General features: G+C 38.4%; 1 protein-coding gene across 1 annotated transcript in view; it reads left to right on the top strand.

Annotated features, from left to right (window-relative positions):
- Positions 1–23565, top strand: part of LOC133523893 (uncharacterized) — a 59651-nt gene extending 36086 nt beyond the window's left edge. Inside the window, exons 25-41 of the mRNA XM_061859647.1 lie at positions 3369–3493; positions 4299–4464; positions 5183–5277; positions 5790–6104; positions 6716–6787; positions 6965–7102; positions 10209–10400; positions 11290–12145; positions 12956–13247; positions 13527–14415; positions 15591–15758; positions 17000–17190; positions 18072–18407; positions 19584–19664; positions 20060–20181; positions 21013–21125; positions 23299–23565. Coding sequence (XP_061715631.1) covers positions 3369–3493; positions 4299–4464; positions 5183–5277; positions 5790–6104; positions 6716–6787; positions 6965–7102; positions 10209–10400; positions 11290–12145; positions 12956–13247; positions 13527–14415; positions 15591–15758; positions 17000–17190; positions 18072–18407; positions 19584–19664; positions 20060–20181; positions 21013–21125; positions 23299–23344 — 4197 coding nt within the window. The 3' untranslated portion in view covers positions 23345–23565. The remainder of the gene's footprint in view (positions 1–3368; positions 3494–4298; positions 4465–5182; positions 5278–5789; positions 6105–6715; positions 6788–6964; positions 7103–10208; positions 10401–11289; positions 12146–12955; positions 13248–13526; positions 14416–15590; positions 15759–16999; positions 17191–18071; positions 18408–19583; positions 19665–20059; positions 20182–21012; positions 21126–23298) is intronic.
- Positions 23566–25138: the final 1573 nt, after the last annotated feature.

Genomic DNA, 25138 nt, shown 5'->3' with positions numbered 1-25138 from the left:
ATATAAATGAATTACCCGATATAATTCAATATGAGAATTAATATGAGTAAAACTAATTACATACAATTTAACTCCAAACTTGGCGAAAATGTTAAGATTAATGTAAACTACGGAGATGAGTCACTTCAAGAAATGCAAAATGTAAGTTTTTTAGGGATAGTTTTAGATAAAGTCCAAGTGGACTGGCAAGCACAAATAGAAAAGATCCGTTGTAAACTAAATAGACTTGTTTATGTACTACGCAAGTTAAGACGCTCATCAGGTTTACATACGGCGTTAACCGCGTATCATGGGTATATTAGTTCAGTGTTAAGATATGGGCTTATTTTGTGGGGAAACTGTACGAATTTTAACATAGCATTCGTAGCACAGAAAAAATGTATACGTGCTATTTGTAATCTAGCCCCATACAAGACATGCAAACCATCTTTCAAAAGACTTAAGATCTTACCGCTGCCATGTTTATACATCTTAGAAATCTGCATGTTTGTAAAGAGGCATATGTATTTATTTACAACAGCTGAAAGCGCCTCTACCAGAAATCAACGGGATCCTGGAAGGTTGGTTCTTAATTGTGTTCCCAGGACAGCATTATATTCGAATCACTGTTTCGTTATGTGCATGAAACTTTTTAACAAGTTACCAAAATCTATAAGAGAACTGCCTGTAGATAGATTTAGAAACAAATTAATGAAGCTATTATCTGATAAAAGCTATTATAGTGTAAAAGATTTCCTCTCTGAAGATATACAGCCAGATTTGTAGTAGTTTTACGATTTTTGCATGCTAGTACAACCTGTTTAGTACAAATAGCAGAATAAGCAACCAATTGTCACTTACCACCTAAGACACTTTTGTACCTACTTATTCTTTGCAAATAAATAAATACAATACAATACAATACAGATGGCTACTCTACTATACCCGAGATATAAGACCGATGTGGGACTGTGACTCCACATATGTAGTATATTGAAGGTAAGTTTACAGTATATTCTACCTTATGTTTACGTGTTCAACGTCCAACATCTCACGCAGGCTTGAGAATATGATATAAATATCTGCATATACCCGAAGTGCATTATTTGAAAGCCTGAATTCCCGCGCACACTGCTGAACGAGAATATGAGTGCTAGACATACGCGAAATACAGAGTCGAAATAAAGACACGCGTAAGATATAGTGTAACATTATATCTAAATTCCCGCACACCTATGAGATTATGCGCTGACAGAATACGAGACACTTTTATAACAAGATAATATAAAAGCTTTTCATAAAGCTAATTTGCATTACCTAATAGTTCTATTAGCATAATCTATGTCAATTTTTGGTCTTGGTATCGTTTGCCATAAATAAGGTAAGGCGCCTAATACCGTGGTATTTTGAAATTCATGGAGACTTTAATGACTAATTTATGAAGGATATCAAAGCTTCTTAACGAGCTAGAATATTTTTTTATTAAAGAAAACTTTCACCTTCGTAACTTTTAAGACTCAATTTAGTTACTATATTTAAGAAAATAATTATTGAAACTAAAATAAGCGAGTCTTATATTACCGTGGTAATGACTGGTTGTGATTCTAATACCGCGAATTTAGCTTCGTTTTTTTTAATACTACTTCGGTTGCAATCAAGCATACGGCCCGCCTGATGGTAAGCAGTCTCCGTAGCCTATGTACGCCTGCAACTTCAGAAGAGTTGCCGACCCTAACACTCCGTACCCTCGTTGAGCTCTGAGGGGCTTGATTACCGAGGGTATAACAATTTACCAATTTTACCGATGGTATCGGTAATAAGAATCGGACTCACGATTGGAAACCTAGACCCGAGGGTTAAAAAAATACAATAGCTTTGGTTCCGTATACTATTATATTATTGTACATTAAGTTTTATTCAAGAAAAACTAAATGAAACTTTAGATAATGATTATATCATTTGTATTTCGGTAGTACTTACAAAAAAACATGAGAAATTAGTAATGTATACCTACCTACCTAGCAGTGGCGGTGCGTCACAAATATTCGTAGGGAACCCGGAGCTAATTTTGCTTTCCTTTTCTCCATGAATCGATCGTGAAAGTACTCAACGGGCTGAAATTAGACAAGCCGATGGGAATCGAGTTCTTTGAACGATCCGCCACTGCTACCTAGTTATTACTGGGTAGGTAGTAATTGTAGTAAAACATATTATAAAATGTTTAAACCATAAATCAACAAATTATACCAGCAGATTTAACTAACAAAACTAGAACTAGAAATTGATCAATTTGGTTCCAGTCATATTTTTCATAATTTTGTATGTTTTCTTAACTTACTTGCATGTCGTACACAACTAAACCGGTAATTTATAATTGCGTAATTTACATTTCTATGTAATAGTTTTCTTAGTAATGTAGGAAACTTTAGGCCTATTTTTAGTTCATTTACTCTAGACATATTTGTAAAAGGCTGTTTGTTTTCTAAAAAAAAAAAACTTATTATTAGGACGTGGGGTCAAAGAGGGAACAGGGGGGATAGCAAATTACAAATCGTTTGCGCCGTTGTGAACGAAACGCTTAATATCTCTCTGTCGACCTAATACTGAGGAGTTTATACATTATTGGTAGGTAAATACAGTTAAATATCTCTATATTCAGACATCGTGACAAAATAAGGGTTTCTATGGAAACTACAAGTTCAGTACTGAAGTTTTTGCCAATGAAGGAGGATTTGTTGAATACTTTCCATACCACGGAAATAGTTGTTTAATAACATGAATAGATCAAGATTGGAATAACTGAAAGAAAGTATATAACCGATGCCATATAGTAGAAATAAAGCATAAAGAATAAAATCATCATTTTGCCTAATACCGTGGTATACCACGTCATTAGGAGCCATAGCAAAAAAGGCGCCTATCACCGCTGTATCTTGTTTTTCGTTTTAAACGTATTTCTCGGCCAAATAAAAAACACGGTGTATAAAGAGTACTCGGAAGTGATGCATAAAGCTATAATAATCATTTAAAAACCATGGCATTAATTCTATTGCCATAACTATTACGTAAAATACTAAATAAAATTCGAGTTCACTTACATGTGGCGTCGCTCACTTGTATGGCACGTTCTCTTCCTGCGCTGCCGTCGCGGATACTGACGAATCAAGAGCTGTTTATTTCATTCAAGCACACTGGCACTAATAGGTCCGTTAGCTAACGAAATATGCTACGTTCGTTTGAAATATACTTTCTAGGAAATCGAGCGGTTCGCTTTTAATATGTGTATTTGTGAATACCGCGGAAATAGACACCCACGGTATTAGGCGCCTTTACGTATCTCATAAAGAAATGTAACGTGGACTCACTTTAATGTAACATTTTGTGCACAGATAAGGAACTCTGCCCTCGGTCGCGACGCGCCGTCGCCCGTGGACTCGCGCTACCTCGGCGACAGCGACGACGAGCTGCTGGAGACGGCCAGCAACCACACGCACTACAGCGACTCCACCAACAAGTAACTTACGATAACTATAAGGGGTCGGACCTGGGCGATCTAGCCTAATATTGGGCTAGGTCGCCCATGTTTTTATGTGTTAGGTTAGGTGTGAGTGTTATTATTTTTAGGTGTGAGTTTCGTAGGTAGTTTTAATTTTAGGTTAAATTTTATTATAATTTTGTGGTTAATATTAGTCAGGATGATTGTATCGCACAGAAATATAACTATGTTATAGTTGAATTTTTCTGAGATTTCTAATGGCCATAAGAGAGAAGGATCAAACGTTTAAAAGGCAATTTTAGCGTTCTGCTCATATGGTTCAAATTCATGTAACAGCTTTTTGTAGCTTAATCTTGGCAACAGTCGTATATACCTGAGTAAGCAACAGACTATACGTCGCATACGTACACAGTGACAAATAAATAAATAAATAGTATAGGAAATTATTATACAAACTGACTAAATCCCACAGTATACTCAAAAAGGCTTGTGTTATGGGTATTTAGATAAAGATAACAATTTATAAATACTTATATACATAGAAAACACCCATGACTCAGGAACAAATATCCGTGCTCATAACACGAAAATTAAGGTGTATCCTACCGACTGCGCCAGTCCGGTGGCTGGCTAGAAAACCAATACAAAAAGAAATATGCCTGAGGGTCGTCATTTACAATCTGGAAAAACAAATTGTCAATTTAAAAAGCGCGAAATTCCAAACCACTACGGGACATCGAACCGGACTACGGGAAATCTTCACATCTACGTTTATTAATGCCGATAGGAAAACTTGCCAGTTAATTCTTAACTGTATTTTCAGACACTTACGGTTCACAATCCCGACGGCCTCCGAGTCGGGTTCAACGCCCTCGCCGCAACCCGCTCCTTTTACTGCCGAAGTGCGAGAGAGAGAACCAGTGCGACAGAAAGAGATGGACGAATCTATGGAGAGTTTCGTTACTTCTACGAGTACCGCGCATCCTATGGTCAGTATTTTTAACCTTATGTTAATGGTATAAGATTTAGTTTACAGTGTGTTTTATGCTAGCCTGGTGATAGCCGGTTGCCATAGACATATCTTTTTAACAACTATGGTCGGTACGGTCACGTCTGAAATTATCTAATAATACGGACAAAGTGCCAAAATATGTATACACTACCCTAATATATGGGCCATAAGGTCGTGTATACATATTTTTGGCACTTCGATCGTGTCGATGTTTTCAGACGTGACTGTACAAGGCTCGGAACTGGTTTTAAAAATAGCTGTAAATACCGATTTATTTTAGTTTTACTCCGAACTTTCATAAGAACACGAACGTTTTGAGAACTTTATTGTAATCTCAATAAACCGGTTTATTCCATGAGCGACGAGACGGCCGTCCGGCCCGCGTAAACAAAGACACCCACATAGGAATAAACCGGTTCTTATTGTTGTAAACCGGTTAATCTATGTATTATTAATTTATTTTTACAAGGAATTCCCACAGTTATAAAAGATACATTAAACTTTTACTTTTATGGAAATGTTTAAATAAAAAATACGGTTTTAGGAACGAAACCAAAATTAAAAGGTTTTGCGTCAAGTACATGATAACGGCTTGGAAATTTAACCGGTTTCCAGCCTTGATTCGGTATGTTCTTTGATTTTAAACTTTGAGACAGTACAGTTGATTTATTTTACATTTTATTTTATCTTTACAGAAAGATGACAATCCATTCGAATCGCCCCTAAAGAAACTTGCAACAGAGGAGAAAGTCTTGTCCAGGAAGTCTTATAAAGACAACGTTCGAGCGAGGTATATATTTTGTGTAACCTTTTTTTATACTACGTCTTGTCAGCCGTCGCAGCCTATGGACGCAGAGGAGCTACATGCGTGTTGCCGACCCTAACACTCCGCACCCTCGTTGAGCTCTGGCAACCTTACTCACCGGCAGGAACACAACACTATGAGTAAGGTCTAGTGTTATTTGGCTGCGGTTTTCTGTAAGGTGGAGGTACTTCCCCAGTTGGGCTCTGCTCTAGATCTGGAATGACATCCGCTGGCTGTGCCCTACCACACAAAGCGAGATGACATTCACAGTGCCTATACCCGTCTTTTGGACGTAGTTTAAGGACATACCCGGGTCGCAAGGGACACATCGCGTGAGGCGTGTCATCGTGAACCTTGTCGGAATGCAGGAAGGTTGAAATTGGGTTGTAGCCGTCCTTTGGCGGTCAAATGGTTAAATAAACTCCCAAGGTTTGAAATCAAAACCTAGCTGCGCAGTCGTCTCTTTCCCGCGTCGACATGTACTATTATTGTTCCAGACGCTCCCTCTCCATCTCGGCGAACAGCAGCCTCTCCGAGGACCCCAACACCTCCATCGAGAGCATCGCCGACATCCCCGTCACGCTCATCAACCCCCGCTACCGCAAGACGGAGACGCCTGAAAAGCGGGAGAGAGACAGCGCCTCCCCCAGCTACAGGGCGGTGGACGAGGACGGCAGGCTGTCGCCGAGTTGCTTCACGAGTGGCGCGGGCGAGACAGAGACGGCAGGGCTGGAGAGGGACAGCGCGCCGCGCACGCCGCGGGGGCGGCGCGGGATCCGGGCGGCGGGGGAGAGCACGCCGTTGGCTGCCAGGTATGTTTCTACGTCCGGCCCGATTTGCTGTCTCACCACACTGACGGCTATTCATATTACTGTCTCTTTCTTGTTACGATCATGCAAATGTGAATATTGCGCGACATATTTCGAATGCGTTCGGTATTCATCGTAAGGGTTATTTGAATGTGATATCTCCTTAGCGCCGCAGCTGTAGTATTTTTCAAACGCGACAGTACGGTGACAGGAGTCATCCTCATACAATTTATAACTTTAAATCATTTAATCTCCCAGAATTGTATTGAGATGATACCGTTCGTGTTTGACTTTAACTGTTATATTGTATTATTAGTACCAATAAAAAATATAACCTAGGATTATTATAATAAAATAGTTGAAAACGACTGTTATTTGTTTTATTTTTATAGTTCGTTTTTTTAGAATTAGAAAGAAAAAGAAAATAATCTTGACATGTCTTTTTATTGAAAAACACTTTTAAAAAATAGGTCACAACAAATATGTAACAGTTATAAAACACATACGATGAGATAAGTAATAGTTACTGATTTTTTAAAAGCGTTTTTCAATTTGTAATGCAAAAAAAAAAAACGAATTATAGTAAATGTCACTTTGCAATGTTTCTTTTCTAGAAGTCGGTCTGGTACACCAGAGCACGTGGATTCTCCTACAGTAACACCGCTACGAACGAGCAGAAATACCAGGTAAGGAATAAAGGAGCTATTTTAAGTAAGTTAACTGAAATTACGCCGAAGGAAACTCGAACGAAAAAAGTTTTTTTACGATTTTAGCTATAGGTGTCTTCGGTAGATACAATCTTCATATTTTTCGTCATGTATTTGTGCTTCTTCTGAAGAAACCGTGATTATGTCGGGTTGTAGGAGCCGGTCTCGCACCCCGGACATCAGTCCGCGCGCGTCCCCTCTAGCGCCCATCCCGGAGCAGCCCCGGCAGGAGGTGGACAGCGCGCCGCACCCGGTCCAGACCACACTTACAATTACTGCGCCGAGCCGATTAAGGTATCTGTATATTCTGTTGACTATATCGTATTTAAAATATATATAGTGTGTCCCTAGCCAATTGTACAAAGCCGAAATGTACATATGCATTAGGGTATTTAGAACCAGTGTACAAAGTATCATAACAACCGGTGTAGCGGTTTCAATGAAATTAATAAATTACCATTTTTTACTTTGGAGCAGCCTGTGTGTGTTAGATAAGATAAGATAAGTAGCTCCTAAGGTAATATCCTCAAAGAATAGTATGGAACCTTCGACCTTTTTGATTATCTTTTTTATTTATGACACTAATAAGCTTCTGACTTTTGAAAAATGTCATCATTATCAAATATTTGGAACAAATTGTCAAAAACACTGCCAAAGATTAACACAGTGTTTTTCTTTTTGTTGTAGATTATTGCAAATAACTTTTTTTCGAAAAATTTATTTTTTTTATCTTTTGTTCTAATTAAAAAAATATTTACGTCAGAGCATTCCTGAGAAATAACCCTACGTGGGATTTCAGGGTTTGTCCAATGGTCAAGGTCACCCTGTATACCTACCTACCTTTCCAATTTTTAAGAATATGCACCATACCTCTTCAAGTGGCATATGTCGTTTTTGAGTTGTCGGAATTTTTATTTTATTTCAATTATTAAAATTTGAAATTTAAATGACATAATCGGTCGGGAGTCGACGGTCTGCCACTACAAGGGATAAACTGGTCAGTAAAGTGCAAATCATAATATACTTCTAAATATACCATTTGCTCCTCTTTCTATGAATCCAAATGAAGCAGAAATTGAAAAAAATGATTGCCGAACTTAAATCAGATAGTGCACCGGGTCTCGATGGCTTGACTAACGTGCTCTTGAAAAATATTAGAAACCATATTGTTTTGCCCCTCACATTCGGGTGCGTCCTATAATATATACGCACTTTTGGAATAACTTCAGTTTACAAACCTTAAAAATGTATACTAATCTTATGTATAATAAAGTAAACGTATACTTTCAATTAGTATAACATAAAAATAATATAACATACGACATACATATGGCTGTTTGGTATAATATACATATAAGTTAAGCTCATTTCATATAACTGTCATAATATATACATATTAAAATATAAATATCATCTTATATAATTAAGTAGTAAAATTAGTAGGATGACCTAGAATTTCAAACCTCATAGAACACACTACTAGAAAAAAACTGCTAAAAGTGGGTTAGGTTAGAACTGTGACCCCCTAGATAAATAAATTGTTTCCAGAATAGGTAGCAGGTTAGGTTAGAACTCTGAGGCTTCGGAAAAAGAAACTGTTAACAGAAAAGTGGGTTAGGTTAGGTTAGAACTGTGATCCTCTAGATAAAGAAATTAGCACCAGAATTACCACAGAAAAAAGCTGCAATCTGTAATAGATAAATACGGAGCAAACTACGTTGAAATATAAATTCGCATAGTATAGATGTTTCAAATACATTGCTCATTTCATAATAATTTAAAAACTGTATCTGTTCATTAACTAACACACAAAAATATATTTAAATAATGTAATTTCGGTAGTGGTTCGGTATTTTTAATGTATGATATTTGTTTTGTATGTTATATTATTTCAACGTTATACCTTTCTAATGTTATCGTAAACAATGATATATGTAGTGTTTATTATACAATTTACAATTATAGAATTCGTTGTTATACATATTGCATGTTATTGCAATTGAATGTTATTCCGATCAAAATTATACAAATTGAATTTATACATTCAGAGTGATATATTATAGGTTTGTATACGTTCTATTACTTACCCCTCACATTCATATGCAACATGAGTCTTGCAAAGGGGATTTTTCCCGACGCATGGAAAGCCGCAACTCCGTGACTCCGGTGTACAAAAGCGGGGACAAAAATAATTTTGGCAACTAGAGACCTATTTCGCTTCTAGGATCTCTTACAAAAATCTTGGTGAGGGTGGTTAACAAGCGCGTAGTTAATTTCCTAGAAAAAAATAATATATAGTCGCAAAAGCAATTTGGATTCTGAAACGGGAAATCTACCGAAGCTACTATATCTTAATTGACAGACAAGGTCGCTGAGCATTTAGATCAAAGAAAGACCTGTGTCGGAGTGTTCCTTGACCTTGCCAAAGCCTTCGACACAGTGTCGATTACTATCTTGATTAGGAAATTGGAGATGTCCGGGATACGAGGAACTCCATTAAAATGGATGCATAGCTTGTCGGGTCGCACACAATGTGTCAGGGTTAATGAACAAGTCAGTAATCTTAGACAAATAACTTTTGGCATGCTACAAGGGAGTATACTTGGGCCAATTTTGTTCCTGATCTACATTAACGATTTGACTTTCTTAGACTTGATCAATGCAGACATTGTATGGTACGCAGATGACACGGCAATCTTATTTCACGGAGCTTCGTGGGATGAAGTAATCACCTCTGCAGAATGCGGTTGTCACCGTAGCTAGTACGGTGACAAAATGGCTCCAAAACAATTTACTGACCCTGAATGTAGACAAAACTAAATATATATGTTTCCACAAAACAGCTGCTTCCGCTCCGCAATCTCTAAGAGACTTAAAAGTTGACTCATGCACTGTTAACCAGACGCCATGTCAAACACAATATCCACACTTGGGGTGCCAACAGAGAAATGTAAATATGTTTGATGTTACTATGAGCGAGCCATGAGTAAACGGTGAATGTAAATATTTGCCATATTAGCGTCCTTTGATGTGTGACTAGACTTCTATCTTTCAAAATTGTGTTGATGTGGGACCAAAAACCGACAAACGGGCGGATACGCGAGTTGGCCTATTTGCGTGTTTGGCTTATTCGAGCAATATGGCAAATATAGATGAATAAATCCCCACGTGGTAGTTTTCAGCCGAATAAAGCAAACACCCGAACACGCAACGCCAGGTAAAGTGCCAGCATAAGAAATAAAACCTTTAACCTGATGTGCTTTTAAAAAAATCAATAATAAGAAGAGAGAACGTTGGAGTCTTAAGAAAATTAGTCAACATTGTGTGACGATATGGAACCCTCGGAACGTGAGTCAGCCTTTAACTTGGTCAGTTTTGATAGGAATAGTTCCTCTCGCAGGAGCCGCTCCCGCACCCCGGAGAGGTTGGAGAAGGTGGCGGAGTCCCCGCGCCTGCCGGCCATCTCGGAGTCCCCCACTAAGCCCGAGCAGCCCGCCGCGCCCGAGCAGCCCCCCGCGCCGCGCCGCCTGCGCAGCCGCTCGCGCGAGCCGCAGCTCGACATCGAAGTGCTGAAGAGCCCGAGGAGCTTGAGGTATGAGTATGACAAACGGCCCAGGAATCATTTAATTATGTGACAGAATTTATTACACCTTCCAAGGAAACTGCTTCGAGCCTCGGCCATGAAACGCACGCTCTGAGTGTGCACGATCAACATAATACATGACCTTCACCGCCATATTTTGATTCAAATTAATGTATGGCGGCCAGCCTGCACACTAGGATAAACTTTAAAAATATACGAAGTGACGAGAATACCTTTAGGGGGAAATCAGTAACTAATCACTGACTTATAGATTTTTTCTATCGTCCATGCTTTATATCGGGAACGTACTCTCAGAGTAAATTTAAACATATATCACACAGTCTCTTATTTTCTTGAACGATTATAAATTTAATATAGCTACAGAAAATAGTGAAAATGTTTACACCACTACTGCAATATCGACAATTACTTTTATAATTCATAATTAATTTATTTCATAGAATATGCTATATACAATTTTGGTGTCGTTGTTTTTCTTGGTATAGAACAGCATATTCTGCCATCACTGGCGTAGAAATATATACAACAAGAAATTTATATAACTTAACATTAAGAAACATTAATAAAATATACAAAATTCAATCGGTCATTTCAACAATAAAATGCAGAAAATAAAATAAAAGATTATGTCAGGAAAATACAAAAAAAATACGATAATCACACAAAATTCAAAATAAATATATCTCAGTTTTCATTACAGTTTAAAAATTCATGTATATTATAGAAACATTCCTCCAGGAGCCATTCAGTTAGTTTTCTTTTGTATTTTGACAAGAGCATTTCCTTAAACCGAGTCGGTAACTTATTATATATTAATATGCTATATACTATTATTATAATGTTTATAATTTACAATAATATAATCCTCCTCTCGTAGAAGCCGCTCAAAGACACCAGAAAAACTCATGTCTCCCAAAGCCGATCGTTCGACTAAAGCCAAAAAATCTCTCACCAGAATAGTACTAGAAGCCAACACATTCAAAGCCAAAAACACTGAACCCGAACCTGAGCAAGAAGAAAACGAGGAATTAATTAAATGTACGCCTATGAAGCCTAAACAAGTCGCCAACATGGACGTATCGTTCTCTCCGATTGTAAACAAGTCTGTACTTACTGAAACTCCAGACAAAGTACAGTCAGCTGACAGCAGCAAAACTAATATAGAAACTTTACCAGCTTTTACAAAAATGAACGAAACACAATTTGGTAAATCGATACTACAAAGCTGCGAGAGCAGCACTATTGAAACTTCACAAGAACTCGAAAAAGAAAAGGATAATGAATCTGATCACGTAAAAACTTTACCAGCATTTAGTTCAATGAACGATAGTATTTTTACCAAATCTGTGCTACACAGTTATGAGAGCAGTGTTGCTGAAAGCTCGAGCATACATGAAGTGTCTGTTACTAAAGAGATATCAGTTACAAAAGTAACTAAAACAGAAGTCTCGACTATCGCTTGCAAGTCTGTATTAAAAGACCAATCAAGTCTTTTAACTAATGATAGTGAATCTGAAAGCGAAGATAATAAAGACAAGTCTAATTGGAAGGAACGTATAGAACGCGTAGAAGGTACAGCGCAGGATATTCAGAAGGAGAAAGAGAGGATTGTGGAGATTGAGAGGGAGATTAATGAGATAGAGGGAGACATGAGCGATGAGGAGGGGTTGACGGACGAGGAGATTGTCGAGGGAGCTGATGATGATACTGATGAAGAAAGTTCGGAGGAAGATGTAAGTAAACATAATGATAGTAAACATAACTAAGATTTTTGAACAAAAATAATTTTTTGATTTAGGTTTTATCACTGACTGTACTTTTCTTTCAATAGGCAACTAATAATCATGTGAAGTTTAGCTCAATGGAAAAATAGCAAGCCAGTAGACTAACTTTTTTAGGTTGCAATATTTGACCCGAACATACACAGGTAAAAAGATTGAAAGTTAAATAAAAGCTTGTAAAAATTTTTTTTTTTTGTTTCCTACTGTGTAATGAAATCAACCAAACCAAGTAATCATAGCTCAAATCTGATTTCGTCAGACAAAAATCTGGTTCGAACTTTGGAAATGCCATGGTTGAACTTTCATGACTAATTCTGGTAATCATGTTCTGAACGATTTTTGTATAACTGGTTCGAATTGACTAAACTACCCACCATAAAGACCTGTCTGTCATTATGCTTCTTTACCTTGGTAAACGCAAGCGTTTTTGCTATTTTTTATGTCTAAATGAAACATATTTGCATCAAGCTTAGAATCAATTTAAAAGTCGAAAAATTACTGCCTTGGGCGACTTGAACTCACAGCCTCTGGATCGATACTTCAGCGCTCTGCCAACTGAGCCACCAAGACCATGAGGTCTTGACCTTATCACATTTTCATCATCATCATCTGAGGCATTACAGCCGCGGGTGGGCCTTAGCCTGGTCAGGCATATCTCCAGTTCGATCTATTCATGGTTTTTCTTCTCCATCTTGGTATCCGCCGTCCAACCATCATTATTATAGTTTGCATCTCCTAAAACGCTCCATAATATCGTTTCAGGATTCAATGTCAGGCTCTGGTGACGACGAGATAATATCAATCGGGGACTCTTCCGCCGAGTCCGACGACATACAGCTCGACGAACAGACCTCATCTGACAGCAACAGACAGATCGAAGAAATAGAGGTTAATGTTAGGGAAAGTCCGGAAACGACGGAACAGTCGGATAATAGAGATCCGCTGAATAAATTCCGGGTGTCCCTGCTTACTGATGACAATTCTTATTTATCGGATAATGAGATGGATCTCAATTATGATGACGATGAAGAGGAGGAGGAAAGTAAGAAAGCAGGTATGGTTTTTTGATTAGTATTAATTAATATAGTGGTTTCTATATCGGTATTTCTTTGTTTTGAGCTTCTATTCGAATTAATGCCCTATGGAATTAAGTTCCCCTTTTTTATAGTCGTTCGATTTGTAGCTGGCCCCGACGAGCTAATTCTTTCATTTGTGTACTATAAAGAGGTATGGTTAATTTTAGCAATTACTGTACATTTAAAGTATTCAAAACTACCCTCACTACACCTCATGTAATAATATCATTCACTGTAAATATTCATAATTGTTTTAGAAACGGACTCAGCGAAATCTGAAACCGAAGCACCAAAAACGGAGGCAGAAGCAGCAACAACTGCAACAGGAGCAGCAAAAACTGAAACAGAAACAGCAGAACCTGAAACAGAAGCAGCAAAAACTGAAATAGAAGCAGCAAAAACCGAAACGGAAGCAACAAAACCTGAAACCGAAGCAGCAGAAATTGAAATCGAAGCACCGAAAACAGAAACACATGCAGTCATAACGATAGACGTAGTAGTTGAAGAAATGAATCCCATTGAAGAAAACAAAGAAACTCCTACTGCTACTGCTGAAGCAAAAAGTACTGATATCGTTGACGGCAGTTCAGCTATAAATAAACCGGAAGTTATGGAAGTAGATCCTATTACATCTAAAACAGGTGATGTCATTCCTGAAGAAAAGATTGGCAAACATAAGACAGACAAAGAAGCAGCGGCTGAAAATAAAACAGATAAACTAGTCGAAAAAGAAACGAAAGGTTTACAAGAAAAAATGGATGCTTCAGAGCTATCTAAAGAAACAGAAAGAAAAACAGAAAAGGAAAAACGAGAATCTCGTTTACGCAAACGCGCATCGTCAACATCATCTAACAAAAAAGATGATAAAACAATGGATGTCGACAAAAAAACCGGAAATGTCGAAACTAGAAGACCTATGACTAGAAAGCGCGCTAAATCTACAACCTCGAACCAATCTGAGGAAGTAGAAGAAACGCCGAGTAGAATAAGTAATCCTACTCCGGCTATGAGAAGGCTTATGGCTCGACGTGAATCTAAAGAAGCAGAGAGTAAGGTTGAAAGTCCCGTGACTCCGCAGCGCCGAACGACGCGCAGTCGGAGTAAAAATGATGATAATGTTAGCGTGACGTCAGAGGATTCGGTCAGGTTAGTGTTAGGTTAATGTTATATATAAATACGTAAGTAACTTGACGTTTTAATTACACGATTACACGATGTAATATTAAAATAGTACATTACGATACAAGTGCGAAAAATAGGAAATTCGAAACGAGTGGCGATAAATTAAAACACGACCGAAGGGAGTGTTTTAAATCGACACGAGTTGCGAATTACCTATTCGCACATGTATCGTACAACGTTTTACAGTACATATGGCCCTTTAAATGTTCGACACAGTAACGTAATATGCTACTTTTCGCACTAGTGCTATAAAGTAGCCCCATATGTACTGTAAAATTTAGTTAAATGGATGGAAAATGAGCCATCCATTATAAAAAAGTGGAATTTAAAAAATTATAATGAGATTATAAAAAAATACATGGCTCCGAAATCTCAAAAAAAAAAATATTTTTTTTTGTCTTCCGAGAATAGAAAAGAAAATGGTACCATTCGATTCCTTACATTTTATTGAAAAATAAATTGTATGACAACTATACACATAAACGCAATATTTCAGGGTCAATTTCCTTGATCTTCCATACATTTAGGACAGACTTATGTGATGTGACGTCATATCACCTTATCATTTTGTTAGAGGCGTTTCAATCGTCGAGTGCGAGCGTCAGACTTTAACTCTAATTTCTGATCTTTGTGTTGCTTAAATGCCGTGCGTGAGTCCTATATAGACATTTGATCCTCAAAAAAATCAAGATCGTTTGACATTATTTACAAGTCAAGTAGCCAATTGTGATAGAGCTTTTCAGTCGAGTACCGTGTTTAGGCAACGAAGTTTGCTGAGTTGCCTAAGTAAGGTACAACATTGAAAAGCTTGATACTATCACTATTATATACAATACGTTTTCTACGACTCCTTTAAAATATTTTTTTACTATAAAACTTAAATAATTAATAAAAATTGTTAAGCATCTTAGTAGATAAAATTGTAATACAAAAGACATAAACGCGCGACCAATCTACTTCCGGAAGTTCCGCCCTAAGGTCATGTAGATATATTTTTGGAACATTGGCTTGTAAAGGTGTTTGTGAACTCGACCGTACGTTATAAGTAGATTTATAAAACGAGCCAAAGGCGAGTTTCATGATAACATCAGAGGAGTGTTTCCACATAAAGTAGTAATAAATATAGTGTGTATGTGTAGGTCGACGAGGAGCAAGGCGAGTGAGAAGGAGAGGACGGGGAGGAAGGCGAGTGAGAAGGAGAGGAAGGGAAGGAAGGCGGCGGCGGGCGTGAAGCCGGAGCTCAGCGCCATCCCGGAGCTGGCGGCGGGCGAGCGCGAGGACGGCGGCGACCGCTCCGGCGAGAGGAGGTGAGGGGTTTGTTTGTCGCGATACTGGGCGCCAAAGCGAACTGACGGTAGGAGTTGAATTGTTGTACGGCTAATAAGGATTAGTAGAATGTTAAGCGTCGATTTAGTACTTCAGGAGTAGGAATGTGATAGACATACATAATAATATGTTCGTATTTATAATAAGTAGTTTTTGTGACTTAGTTTAAGTGGGAATGAGGATTAATTCATAAAGCTTAAAATGGATGGTTTCAGTTGTAGCGTTAGTGTATTTTATTTTAAATAGGTAAATTTAAAAAACTGAGTATTTATTTATTGGCATTAGTAAAAAAAAATATAGTTTTTTTATTATAAAAGAAAGTTTTCAGCCAGTTAAATTTCATCTAAGTGTGCTTAGAACTGCCTGTATTGATTGTAGGTTTTGGTTGAAATCAGGTCTATATTATGATATTATTGTTTAGTGTCTCGATTTTATTCAAATATACTCAAATTTTCTTACGGCACCGTGCGAAGTTGTGGTGGGGGTAAGTAAAGCGATAGCAGCGCATGAGGTGGTCAATATTGGCATTGTCTTTAACATTTCGTACAAGTTATATGGCTCGAAACGGAACTTTAATTTACGATTACTCTTGAGATCAGGGATCGGAAACCGGTATTTTTTGTATGGGAACGAAAACGGTATTTTTTCGTTCTTTGTTAATTACTTCATTTCTAATTAGGCAATCTAATAATACGAAGTCGTTATCTGAAAACACAACTGAGTCCTACATTTAGAGTATAAAATAAACCGAAATATATGGTTATTTCGATGTTTTTGCAAAAAACCGGTTCCGATCCCTGCTTGAGATATTCATTTATATTGTATGGTGTAATTCATTGTCGAGACCCTGCGCTTGGCGAGGAATATAAGTCTATGGAGGAATCTGGTCTTCAACCGAAGCACATGATGTCACGATCCTCAGCATTGAGGGACCGACTGAAGAAGAGAGAATTCATTGTGATGTGTATGAAATGCTTAATATAACTATCGTATTTAATTTGATGAATATTGATACTGTATCCGTATAAATAGTTTTGCAAATCCCACATATTACGTGATCTTTTTGTAGAAGATAAGAATGGGCATAGAAAGTTATCGTTGAAAGATAGGCATACACCAGTGCGGAGATTTTTGCATGCGCTGTGTGGCGCTGTCGTCGTGCACGGGCTTAATACCTTTCGAGGGGCTAGTGGTTATAATGAAGCCGTCGCGTTGTCCGCAGGCTGAGCCGGCAGCAGCGGTCCCTGCTGTCCTCGCTGCAGCTGCGGCCGCGCGGGGGGCGCCGCCCCGGTGCCGGCCCCGGCGTCGGCCCCGGCGTCGGACCCGCCGCCGAGCAGGAGGACGAGGACAGGGAGCCCTTCGACGTGCAGCCCATCGACAGGATCAGCCTGCTCAACAAGACTGACTTTGAAGGTGACTAAACTATTTTATATCGTATATTCATTTATACTAAATGTATAAACGTGTTTTTTATTTGTTGTTTTTGCTCTTTTAGCTTTCGATCTTTGATAATATCGTAATTGTTTAACATACTTATTTTCAATATTTGTAAATGCCAATTATTCTTAATTTTAAAAATAGTAAAGGTCTTCTAAGATCATTTTCGCATAGCGTAGGGTTTTCCAACCGGTGGGGCGCACTCCACTCGGGGGACATAGAGTCATTCCAAGGGGGGCGCAGCGAGCGGCTCCAGACTAACCCCCTTATTCATAAAACTTTACAAGCCTCAATTAGTTCTGTAATCTTCATGTCGGCCCCTAAGGGGCGTAGTATTTTACCATAACGCTGAATGAGGCGCATAAGATAAAAGGTTGGGAACCCCTGGCATAACGGCACAGAATCAGGTAGCTACTCACGGTGCCCCATTTAACCCCTCCCCCTCCTTGTATAACCCTATTCAGCTTTTTTAATACTACATTGGCGACAAACAAGCATACGGCCCGCCTGGTGGTAAAGCGGTTACCGTAGCCTATGGACGCCTATAACTCCAGAGCAGCATATTTTACTTGCATATTTTGCAGTATATTTTACTTGCAGCGTCTAAAACTACCTTCATTTAAATTTGTACCCGAGCTTTTGCGTTCCCGCATTTCCTTTAAAAAAATATTCCGACCGCATCGCACCGCTGGACAGTCAAAGTATTAAATATCGACACGGAAAAAGTGCCAAAAATATGTACACACTACCTTAATGTATCGGCAATAAGGTGGTGTATACATATTTTAGTCAGTTTGTGTCTATATGAAATACCTCGTCTGTCCGCCCCGCGCCGCCCTGACGCCCCGCCCCCGCAGGCCCCGCGGACCGCTCGGAGCCGGCGCGCCTCTCGCCCGAACCTGACGTCGTATCGCACTCCTCTGGCCGCAGAACTCGTAAGTATTGCTTACTAATACTTCATTTTATCCCGCTTGCATGCTTTTCTCGTGTAAATAATAATGAGAATAACTTGTTGTTCTTGTGTGCCAAAAAAAATTACGTATTTAATCCCACTTGCACCGAGATACTTGGGAATCATCGGGTCAGCACAGAGTCGATCGCGAATATAATTTCGGTATTTTTATTACAAGCTTTTTTTTTAACATGCAATGTTAGGTATATACTATTACTATTGAACCTTTATTATACGAACTGTTGGCATTCTATTTAACAATTCCTTATTATATTCAAAAATTTCTATGAACATGTTCGTAAGGTCTTTTGACCTAGGCCTCTCCCGAATCGCCTTTTTCTATTATATTTAGGTATTTGTCCAACATTTTCTTCCATTTTTGTCTATCCATTGCCATTCCTTTCCAGTTTTTTCCCTATTGTTTCTATGAGGTTTTTTTCCCATCTTGTTTTTGGTATGCCCTTTTTTCTTTTGCCAACTTTTGGATTCCAATTCGTAGCTATTTTTGTCCATCTGTTATTTTTCATTCTGGCTATGTGCCCCGCGCAATTCTATTTTTGCTACAAAATATGTACTGCCGCGTCTGTAAATTTAGTTCTTCGTATCTCTGTGTTTCTAACTCTGTTGGATAACTTTATGTTAAGGACACTTCACTCTATTGACCGTTGACATACTTGCATTTGTTTGATGAGATCTCCTGTGAGTGACCATGTTTGACTGTCATATGTAAGACAGTGTAGAATGCATGAATCAAAGGCTAGATTTTTGGGTTTCATTAGTATTTTCTTCTTGAATATATCCTTCATAGACCAGACTTAGACGTACAGTTCATGTTAAATAAAAGCTTCTAATAAAAAATATGTTCGGGTTCAATTTTGCCAACTAAATTTGACATACTTCGCATTATTCGATTGAGCTGAAACTTTACATACATATGTAAGTTGTCTGACAATATTTTGGTGCCATCGAACTGATCTGATGATGGACACAGGAGGAAGTTATAGGAATTCTGTGTTAAAACAACGCAACCGCATTGTGTTGGGGTATGTTAGAATTGTCTGGATGGGTAATAGTTGCCTGTTAAAAGAAAAGTACAGATAGACAGCCATAAAACCTTGTATCAAAAAAGATTTTTTTTGGGCATGAATAGTTCATACCGTTAACACATTCACTGCCAGACAAAAAACGGCGCACTACCCCAGAAACCGGTAGTCCATAGCTGCGTACAAAACAACCCGCCCAGCGGGTTGTCCGGTATCTGAACAAAGTTCACGAGGGCCCACCAGGTGGGTTCCTGGCAGTGAATGTGTTAACTGACTCCACCTACTGATATTTCGCGAAGACGTAAGTTAGACTGATAATCTGTAAATAGTATTGTTTTTGTAAAAAACGTGACAAATTGTGATGATGATTTCAGCTCGCATGGCAAGAGCGGCGTCAGAGTCGAAAACTGTTCCTAAAGCGGCCAAAATTGGTAGAAGGGTGTCTGTAGATGTTGGTAAGTAGCAATATATTCTCGTTTCTTATAAACTATTGTAAGAACCTTGCTTCTTTTTATTTAAAATTATTTTTTGTAAGCTTTATAAATTTAATATTAGAGAAGTTCTTCTCTTGTAAAACAAATAACTATTGTGTGTCCATCTGTTATTTGTATACGTTTAACACATTCACTGTCGGGAACCCACCTGGTGGGCGCTCGTGAACTTTGTTCAGATGCCGGACAACCCGCCGGGCGGGTCGTTTTGTACGCAGCTATAGACCACCGGTTTCTGGGGTAGTGCGCCGTTTTTTGTCTGGCAGTGAATGTGTTAAACCGTGGAACCGATTTAGTTGTGATTTGGTACGGAGATAGTTTTGAGGAGAAGCGAGTGAGTAATGTACGTGTTGTGGCAGCGGCGGGCGCGGAGTCGCCGGGGGCGGGCAGCCCGGCGCGCGCGGGGCGGCGCGCCTCGTTCACGCGCGCCTGCGAGGCGCTGCACACGCCGAGAGGGCGCCGCGCCTCCGCGGACCTCAGGGTCAGTGAACCATTCATTCATCTATTCACTTTTTTAAAGACCGCTTTACCGTTGGTTCGCTCGTGCGTGTGATCAACTACTGGCGCTTAAAATAGTATTTTATGCAACAGTTGTATAAGAAGGGTCAAAAAAGGCGAGTGGCGTGAGTTACAATTTGAGCCGGAGCCGAACATTGTAACGGAATACGCCACGAGCTTTTTTTGATCCACTTATACAACGTTCCATATAATACTTTTCCTACGAGTCAACAAAAATAAATCTTAATTTAGGTAAACAAAGCAAAAGTATATAGCTAAGATACGCGAGCATACCTTGTTACGCGATCAGCGACACCTTCCCGTAACTCGTGAAGCCCTGGTACTTGCTCTGCGCTAAATTAAATTTTTGGACAGTTTTTTTTTTCGATTTTGGCCACCGTAGCCTACGGAGACTATCAAGCAACGCTATAGGTCGTCGTAGTCTATGGGTGTTGCTATATTACGAGTGTCACATATGTGTTTCTGACTTGTGAAGCAATTGTTTCTACTATGCAACCAAATGAACATTTTGTAAGTTGGCAGCAATGCACTTAGTTTGAAACTGCATTACTTTTGATTTTGTTAAGTTGGTAGCAATTAATCGCAGTAACGTTATAGCGATTTTAAAGCACAAGTGCTATTATGAGGAATAGACAATATAGACTTTTCTTGAAACCTTTTATGTATGTTCTTATATTCGTGTTAATGAATGTATAAACGACAGATAACATTAGAGGAGTAGGAAAAGGTAATTAGATACATTTGTTAGAGTTATTATATTATATTATGTAGTAATGTCATTTGATATCGACAGAAGGAGACGGACAGCGGCGGGGGCTCCCCGGGCGGCGCGGAGGCGCCGGCGCGCCGCCCCCGCCGCGCCTCCACGCAGTCCAACACTAGTGTCTCTACTGACCCCGGGAAGAGGTAACACCCCTACGACCGGAGATCAACAAATACTCATTCATATTCGAATATGATAGAGAGTTCTACTATTATTATCTAAGACGCGGCTAATACGCGACCGGCGACCCCGTTTCTCGCCGAGATAAAGCATAGTTAATATAGAATTGGTACGCACTTGAAGATGTGTTATTTTTTTAAGTAAATAAAATAAAAAAGTTATGAATGATGAATTTTAAATAGTAATATATTTAGCTCTCAAATATGTATAAATTAAAGAAAAATCTCTATTATGTAAATAATTACGAACTGTTTTCATAATGGACCCCCCTCATTTTTTGCACAATACTTGTCGGCATTTTTAGCGTGTTGATTTCTTATAGATGATACCCTGGACAATTTGACTATTCTTGTTTAAGTTTTTTTTTCATGATTGCCCAGTAGTTTTTGATAAATTAAAATTGGGGACAATTCGGAGGACTCATCTCGCGGGGTATGTAATTGGCCTGATTATTAACATACCGTGCCAAAACTTTTTTTGAGTAGTGGCAGCTGGCTAAATCTGGCCAACATTTCACAGGACCGTTATGGGTTCTAATAAATGCCAATACTCATTTCTCTAAGCACTCTTTAATATAAAGGTCTTCATTGTTGACTATGTTATAAAACTTTTCGTCTTACAGCCGAAATTATAAATTCCTTGCCATATCATATGTTTTTTGCGAACTTGTCAAGTTTCACGAACTTATATTTTTTTGGTACATTACCTCTGTTATTGGCCATATAAAACTTCGAACCGAGTAGTGTAGTTAATTAAAATCGAGTTTTACATACGTCTTGTCGTCCAACAACAAGCAACCTTCGAATTTTGTCAATACTGGGTCGTACAATAGTCGAGCTAGTGTTTTAGCTTGTCGAATCTGTTTAATAGTCCGATTTGGCTGTTTTATTGGTCAATAGCTCTTATAGCCACCTCTGAGGTGAATCATCTTTATCTTTCTAGAAGTTTCTTTGAAATTTTGGGCTAAATCGTAATTAGACCGTCCTGAATTTTGTTTGAGTGAACTTGGAACTTTTTTTCCCAAAATCTTGTTATTTGTCCCAGACCTCCGATTAGTTTTTTATTTTCCTGTCGGAAGATAGAGTCGCTTTGTAACGTTTTATAATCCTACAAATACTAGCTTTTAGCATATTAAGCGACTTAGCTGACTTCGTCCGGGATCGATAAGAATTTTCGAAGTATTTGTGCACGATCAATCTCCTGTTCTCAATTTTCATGGTCGAAAAAATGATATTTTCACCATTAATACTTTGAAGGTTGGTGATTGAACTATAACTGTCATTTTTTTTCCCGTCATAGAATTATTATTTTTTAAACATTGCTAATTATGTGCCAATTCTATATGAACTAAGCTTTACTGCTTTTCTCAAACTTGCAATGAAACAAAGAAACAAAATAAAAACTACTATTTAAAATTAAATACGAAGAAGTTGTGTCACAATCACAATTTAACGTTTAAAACGGTGGTGGCTCACGCAAAATAGGCACAATGGTTGTCGATTTACGGAAAACGCCCAGAAGCAGTAACTAACTAACGTTTAAAAACAAAATGCTTCGAGCAACACCGGCTTCCGACACGTCAGAAAGGAAGAGCCTTAGCGATATCTGACCGAACAAATCGTTCTGCCATTTTCTGCGGGGGGAAACGTGCACACAGTCGCCATCTGCTTCCCCGGTGTTGCTCGAAGACAAAATGTGTAAAACATGTATGAAATTCCTTTACATATCATCTCTCATGGCACAATCTTTACTCCCTTCAGTCATGTTTTAATTTATCCCCACTCGTTGCGATTTACTATTATTCGCACTTGTATCGTGTTATGTCTACATAAAACGCCAGTTACGGAAAGAGAGACCTAAGCCCTCCTACGTGTACACGTTCAACGCAGCTGGCCAACTTTATTGTCACGCGTGCAATAGAGCATTTAAGAGCAAGTTCGGCCTGGCCAGCCACATTAGGGCTCACGCTAGACAACGTCCATAATGTGTTTATTTAGGGTCGCCGTCATCGAAAACGATGAGGAGGACTATATATATATATACTATAACAAAATAATTTGATTTGTTCCTTAGTTTCATAATTTTTAATTAATACATAAGTAGGTATGTGTGTAATATATTGCATTTTTGTTTCAGGTCTAAGAAGTTATCAACTGTAGAAGAAAGTGATGCCAAGATATAGTTAATTTTAAGTGTAGGTTTTATTTGTTTTGTTTATTTGCATTTATAATACAAATAGTCCAACCAGAAATAAATTTGTAGTTATAATGTAAATTAAGCGTACTTACCATACTAAGGCATAATTAATGCAATAAAATATTATTTCTGGTCAGCCTATTATTAAGTAACTTTTGTTTTATTTATTTACATTTGCCACTATGGAATAAAAGTCGGATTAACAAATGTTTTTGCTTTATTTGTCACCAACATTTTCCTTTTGTTTCAATCCAAAAATGTCAAAAATTACACAATATTAAACCCCATTGCCTTGAAATAAAGTTCAAAATCATGATGGGTATATATTTGACTCTGCCATAAAAGGCACCTTTTCGACGCTGCGTCAAACACAAAGGCTGTCACTCGGACGCCACGTCACCGAATTCACCGAAATGCCAAAACTGAAATTGAACTGTATGCATATGCACGTAGGTCTATGTTGCTCTGTGGTCTGTGACAGATTAATCGGCCTTGGATCTACGGTCACAGAATAAATAATAGTACTAGTGTACAGAAAGGAAACTTCCTACACAACCGAGCTTTGACAGCTATTCAAGGACGAATCATGTTATCCCTTTCTAATGTATGGCACTATTCCTTTCGGCTATTTAGGGTTGTCAAAATTCAAGTCATTATCTTATCTGTGGTTGTACACGCCAAGGGACGTCAACCGTAACCCTAATAATTGCTCGTAGCAATGCTGAGCCGAACGGTGCCGACAACGCCCGAACACTGCAGTTTCCCTCCACTGCTGCTTTTTGCTAGACCCGCAGAATTTTTTTTTCGTTGTTAAAATAGTAGGTTATGAAACACGGATTTTTAGGGTTCCGTAGCCAAATGGCAAAAAACGGAACCCTTATAGATTCGTCATGTCCGTCTGTCTGTCCGATTATGTCACAGCCACTTTTTTCCGAAACTATAAGAGATATACTGTTCAAACTTGGTAAGTAGATCTGTATTCTGTGAACCGCATTAAGATTTTTACACAAAAATAGAAAAAAAAAAACAATAAATTTTGGGGGGGGGGAATACTTAGAACTGAACCTCAAAAAATCTTTTTTCATCAAACCCATACGTGTGGGGTATCTATGGATAAAAATGATATTTAGGTTCCTAATATCTTTTTTTTCTAAATTGAATAGTCTGCGCCAGAGACACTTCCAAAGTGAAAAAAATGTGTGCCCCCCCCCCCCCCTAACTTCTAAAATAACAGAATGAAAAATCTAAAAAAAATATATGATATACCTTACCATGCAAATTTCCACCGAAAATTGGTTTGAACGAGACCTAGTAAGTAGTTTTTTTTAATACGTCATAAATGGTACGGAATCCTTCATGAGCGAGTCCGACTCGCACTTGGCCGCTGTTTCTGCATATTTTAGAAACTTCTCTCTAAAAATCTTTTTTCTTGTAGTAGCGAATTCTTAAAATACAATAGCGAAGACGGACCAAAGGAAGTGTGAGCAGGAAATAAATAAGAAACAAACATTTACAATATTATTTATTAGTCACCAGTATTCAGTCGACGTACTATACAGAACGCAAACACTTATCATCTTAGTTATGCGTGTTTAAGGCGGCCATACTAAGGTGCTCCGGTGTGCGAGCGGGACATCGCCAAACGTGTATAGCGCTGTCTAACTCACACACCGAAGCGGCTTGACCCACATCAGTGTTACAACCGCATTAATTTACTATATTTAGTATTAATTGTAAAAGTTTTCCAAACTGTATTTTACGATAAATTTAGAAACAGCGT

The sequence above is a fragment of the Cydia pomonella genome, chromosome 12, assembly GCF_033807575.1.
Source record: "Cydia pomonella isolate Wapato2018A chromosome 12, ilCydPomo1, whole genome shotgun sequence".
Classification (NCBI taxonomy): Eukaryota; Metazoa; Arthropoda; class Insecta; order Lepidoptera; family Tortricidae; genus Cydia; species Cydia pomonella.
Note: the sequence above shows the minus strand (reverse complement) of the source record. Positions and strands in the feature narration are given on the sequence as shown.